Genomic DNA, 5508 nt, shown 5'->3' on the forward strand with positions numbered 1-5508 from the left:
TCCTCTCATATCCGCAGTCTCTTCTGTCTAATTTCTCTTTGTACGCCCGGTTCGTCCATATTTCTGTTCGCGACAGAAACTAAGAGTAGCGATTAAAAGCTGCATCTCCTTCCGTTGAAGGCTTGCCCTGAAAAAATGAATATCAATTTCCATGATTTTCACCTCTTCGTTCTCGTCTAACGCGTTTCAACCGATATACCGACATATGTATTGCCCAATTAGTGCGTTCAAAGGCCGATTGGCGACGCGCTGGTAGGATCAAGACGGATTTCGGGAGGGGAGTGCACGAACTATACGTCCAGTAAGGATTTACGTACAGTCACACTTGACCACTACAAAGTGACGTTCGTAGTATATTCAGTTTGTGTGATTCAACGGACGCACAAATTAGAATTACACACGCATAAAGATTAGATCCATTTAGCAATTATGTATTCACCGTAGAAGTGTCGTTTCTTTCCACTTAACCATGCTCCCAGTACAGATAATATAAAATGCATTAAAAGGATACATCCGTGGTGTCGTGTAATCTGTCTGTTTATCCGTCGATGAAAAGGGAAATGTTCACAGTGGTGCAGTCGTTCATTTACTCTTTCGATCGTATCTCTTATTAGCCGGTTTTAAGATAGATCTAGAGAGACCGTTATTGTTTTTCATTAGCATAACTGGTATTAATGTCAGTGATGTCTCGTCAAGGTTTCGATTACGAAAATTGACTCGACGGTGATCGGGACCAGTTCCGACGTAACACCGTTCTCGTTTCCACGCGTGAAAAGATCGTTCAGCTGTTTACGGGAACTGTCCCTGTTAGAAATCTGTTCGTGGTGTTTTTCGTTGTTTTCCGTTCTGGTTGATTCGCGGCCGGTTTTTTCTCGCCGAGCGTCGTCGCTCGCTGTGAATTAGCCCGAGCCACTTTCGACCGGTATATGTATGTAATTCTACCGGGACAGTGGCGCGGACGTTAACGGAGGAACACTTAAACAATTTGTAAAAAGCGATGCGCCGCGCAACGCGGGGACGTGTGAATGCAATACATTACGGTCGTGCAATTGCTGTTCCAGTTACGTCACGAATGCTACTCGACGGCGTTATTCATGAATACCAACGTAAACTCATTTTGAGAACATTGAAAAATAACTCCGGATGGGTGAGCGGCAAAAACGTTTCGCGATTAAGAGACGTCATGTTGAGCATGGAAAATGGATTATATGTTCGTTAGGTGAACCACACGTTTCCTCGCGGATTTGCCGTTGATATGTCAATCATTAAGCATCGGCGAGGAACATTTCGTTGCATTTTTATTCGGTATCCAAGAATTCCGGTAAAATAATTCCCGTAATAAGAATAATACGGATAAAAAAATTTGTATTTGGCGCCAAAATTGGTTCATCGGAATAAAATTGAGAAGCATTTTTCGTGTTAAATAAAATTACCACGATCGAGAGATACTCTTAAGGGGAGACTGAGAGGTTTATTTCACCGATGTTAAATTAGCCAGATTTATAGAATTTTCTCTCAAAAACCGTGAGAGATAACGAAACGAAATTTTAGTCACGTAGATATAGGTTAGAATTTAAAAATATCACTTCGAACTAAAGATACAATTTTTCAAAGAACGAAATATTATAAACAAATTTCCTGTTCGTCTGATTTAGAATAAATCTTGTCATTTTTCTCGAAAAGTGTTTCTTTTAATTCACCAAAAATACCAAGTTTCCAACAAACGAAATTATTCGAAAAATGTCCATTTCGTAGAGAAACGCCGCGTTATTTCCATACTTTAATTTAGTTTTATTAAGATTCGGGATGAGGAATCTCCAATGCACAACGTCGAGGCGTGCTACGAAAATTTCGCCCTCTCTCTCTAAAACCTTTTGTCCGTTTCCATTGTATGTATATATATCTCATTTTCGAGCGCGCGACTTACGTGAACCGCATTGTTTACAGTTGACACAACGTGAAACGGTGAGAGGAAGAAAAGAGCACGCTGCACGACGCCCGCTGCCGAGAAATCTGGACTCCGAGCGGTGCTCGAGAAGAATCTCGAAACGTCGTAGATACGAAATCCCGCGCGGTCCAACACAATAAGTTCCAGTAGAAGAAAAAAAAGAAAAAAAGAAACGAGACGAGAAAGAAAAAAACGGACCACCAGATATCACGAGATACATGGTTTGACACAATTTCACGTACGTGTGCTGATCGTTCGTCGCAGATTCTGCAGTTTATTACAAATCGAAAGAAACGAGATCGAGCACTGAACTCCTCTATCTTCAACTCTACTATATATATATATATTTCTTTCTTCACTAGGGTCATCGAGTTATTACAGATTCCTTATTTATCGGCCAGTGACATCAACTTACATCTGATGCAAGAAAAGAAATCAAGTCCCTTAAAATTTCACTGGAACGAGCAAACGTGATCTAATTAATACGATCAACTATTCAAGGAAATCTGCACGTCGTCGTTAGGCGAATGTTTAAATTTTAATTCGAAAAATAGAAAAAAGGGGAAGCTTAAACAGCTCTTCGAGATTTGTAAACGTCGCTGCTCGACGGTGGAGTATACTACAGTCGAGTGTATCTAAAACGGTAGTTAGAAAAACAGAGAGGAAGGAGAGAAAAGGCGACGAAACTAGAAGAAGAAAAATAGGGAATCAAGGTACAACAGATATACACAAGTTGTGAAGTAATCACGTGAAAACAGAGCGAGAATATTCATGGAAAAACAGTAAGAGGGAACCAGCTAACTTCCAAAAAGGAGATCTCCCTTTATCATTGAAAGCAGCTCGCAGGAGCAGGGGGAGGAGACACGCGAGAAAGATAGGAGACAACGACGACGGTTTCGCTCTTACATGCAAATACACCCGAGCGTTTCTCAGCAAACTTGAGGGATGAAAAGTTTCATAGGACACGTATACGTATATGCGCCTGTGAACGCTTAATTGACAATTAAAGCGGCGAAGAAAGCTAGAGAGAGAGAGAGGAGAGAGGAGAGACTGAGCGTTTTCTCTCCCGTTTGAAATAACCGCAACGCGGCGGCGGCGGCTCGTAGGAGGAGCGAAAACAATTTCTTCTTCTCAAGTACGTGCGCACACGGGGACAGAGGACGGGTTGAAAAATTCAATTGGTTGGCTTGAAATCACGTCCCTTGATAAAAAATCGCTGGAAAGGAATTTTCCGTTCGGACCTTCGAAACGAGAGAAAAGAGTCTCCATCTTTCCCTCTCCCCTTTTTCTTCTCCTCCAACTTCTGAAAGAATAACCAGCCTCAGCTATTCCGATATTCGAGTGGAACCCACCTGAAATTTATAATTGATAGACCATCCGATTCTCTCCCTCCGCTCTTTTTCCTCGAGAGAAGAGCAATTCTCTCTATCTGCCACGGGAGGAACGTTTGAAGGGACCAAGAGCAACCGATCAATCATTCAGACACTTGTTACGCTGTTCGTCAAGGGAGGGGGAGAGAAATAGGTAGTCGATGAAAACGATCGAAAGGAAAGCGACGAGAAACGATTAGAAGCTGAGTTGAAGAAGAAAAAAGAGAGAGAGGAGCTGTTGGTGATAACCTCGTGATAATTTACCGTGAAGAAATTAGTAGTAACGATAGAGAAGTAACGCTGAAAGAATAGAAGAAACGGATCGATTGGAATTGTACACGAGAGGAAATTTCAAAGTTCACATAGAGACAAATATCATAGAGGAATTAGCACCCCCGTTCGCGTAACACTGATAAAGAAGAAACTTACTATAGGCGGTGGGAGTAACAGTGGACAAATAGTAGAGAAAGAAACGTGTACACGTTACTCGAGAGGAAATTTCAAATTTGATAGAGATAAAGGATCCGAGCAATTACCACTTTGTTCGCGTAACATTGATAAAGAAGAAACTTCTACTATAACAGTAGACGAAGAAACGGACCATTACATCAATTTTCCATTCAACTCTCGGTATACTCGAGAGGAAACTTCAAATTAAGAAAAATTATCCGACCAATTATCAACTTCGTTCACGTTCACACCGCTAACAAGGAAGAAACTTTAAATCGTAGAAAAAAATTTCTAACCTAACCTAAAACCAATTACTACACTTCGATTCCCCTTCCAACTGGTGTAATACTTACGAAAGAAGATATAGGACAAGACAAGATATAACCTAACTTCGACCTGAGGATCTTGAAGAAAAAGAAATAATACTTAAACTAGCAAACGTGAGCAAAGGAGTGTTTAAGTGAAACTTAAGCGAGTAACAAGTCGTGGCGACTTTAACAAGGCGGAAAATTCGTGTAAAGGAGGGGAGGCTGTTTTTCTTTCAAAACGGTGAGAAGGAAGGTACGAAACACGGCGAACCACTACGGTATCCACTACACGGGCTCGTACGCTTATAGCAACGGAGCACCGAGCGTGTACAGTAGTTATCCAGCGAACGGTGGCTTCGTGCAGCCCCATCTCCATGAGGACTACCGGCCGATTTACTTTTACGTAGCCCAGCCGTACACTATCCCGTATACGTTCGCAAAGAGGCCGAGACCGTCGTCGCTACTGAGGCCTGGCAAACCTCGGAGCAACTGCCGCGTTAAGTTCTCAAAGAGGTTAGGAAACGGTGATTTCTCGCAGAAGGTGAAACAGGGCGAGTTCTCGAGGAGCCTCAGCCAGGTGCATTTTGTCGAGAGTCAGGGGCAAGGTATGTGTGTCCGCTGTTTCTTTTTTCATTTTTAACCCTTTCACTGCTAAAAACGTATACATATATGTAGTATCGGGGCCTCCGTACCTAAAAAATAGGAAACCGACACGGGAGAATGGAGAAGTAGTGGTTGGCGTAGCGCGCAAAGCCTTGGCTTGCTAAGTCGAAGGTCCCGGGTTCGATTCCTGTTGGGGGGGGTCCCTCAATATTTTTCCGTCGTTGGTTCCTACATACAGTAGTGCACACACATAAGCGTCCGCATTTTTACACACTTAAGCGTTTGTCGCTATCCCCACCAATTCTTGGAAATGGGACATCGGAGTGGAGTTCGAGCGTGCCGAGTGAAACAAAGTAATTCGATATCGACTCCTGAATGTGAACAAGTGACACCTGATATATCGGTATCATCCCACTCAGGCACTTCTCCTCCTCTCTTTGGTTTAGTTAAGTTCGCGAAAGTCATCTCCCCACTTAAGTGTGCACTACTGTATATATGTACACTCTCACAGATCCATCGATGTATAACTGGTGTTAACAGTAGGGCCTCTCTTGTTAGATAACGCATAGTATTCGAATGAACATCGACAACAATTTCGATATTGTCGTGTGCTTGCAATGTATTTATTTTTCTTGGAACTATAGAGCCGCATAATCTGATGGTTCTGAGTTGGAGCACGCCGCAGTCGAAGGGTTAAGCGACGTTTAAAACACTTCGATGCGTGTACATTTAGTTCAGTTAGTACTCTCGCCTGCCGCTTGGCGTCGCTCGCGTAGACCTCTAAGGGGAAGCCCAGTTTGAAAGTTTCGAAATGTAAATTTTTTTTTTT

General features: G+C 42.5%; 1 protein-coding gene across 1 annotated transcript in view; it reads left to right on the forward strand.

The window, feature by feature from the left end:
- The window catches only part of LOC108570781, a 24161-nt gene that overhangs the window by 5126 nt on the left and 13527 nt on the right, over positions 1-5508 (forward strand). Inside the window, exon 8 of the mRNA XM_017932690.1 lies at positions 4293-4681. Coding sequence (XP_017788179.1) covers positions 4293-4681 — 389 coding nt within the window. The remainder of the gene's footprint in view (positions 1-4292; positions 4682-5508) is intronic.

The sequence above is a fragment of the Habropoda laboriosa genome, unplaced genomic scaffold (assembly GCF_001263275.1).
Source record: "Habropoda laboriosa isolate 0110345459 unplaced genomic scaffold, ASM126327v1 scaffold86, whole genome shotgun sequence".
In the NCBI taxonomy this organism is placed as follows: domain Eukaryota; kingdom Metazoa; phylum Arthropoda; class Insecta; order Hymenoptera; family Apidae; genus Habropoda; species Habropoda laboriosa.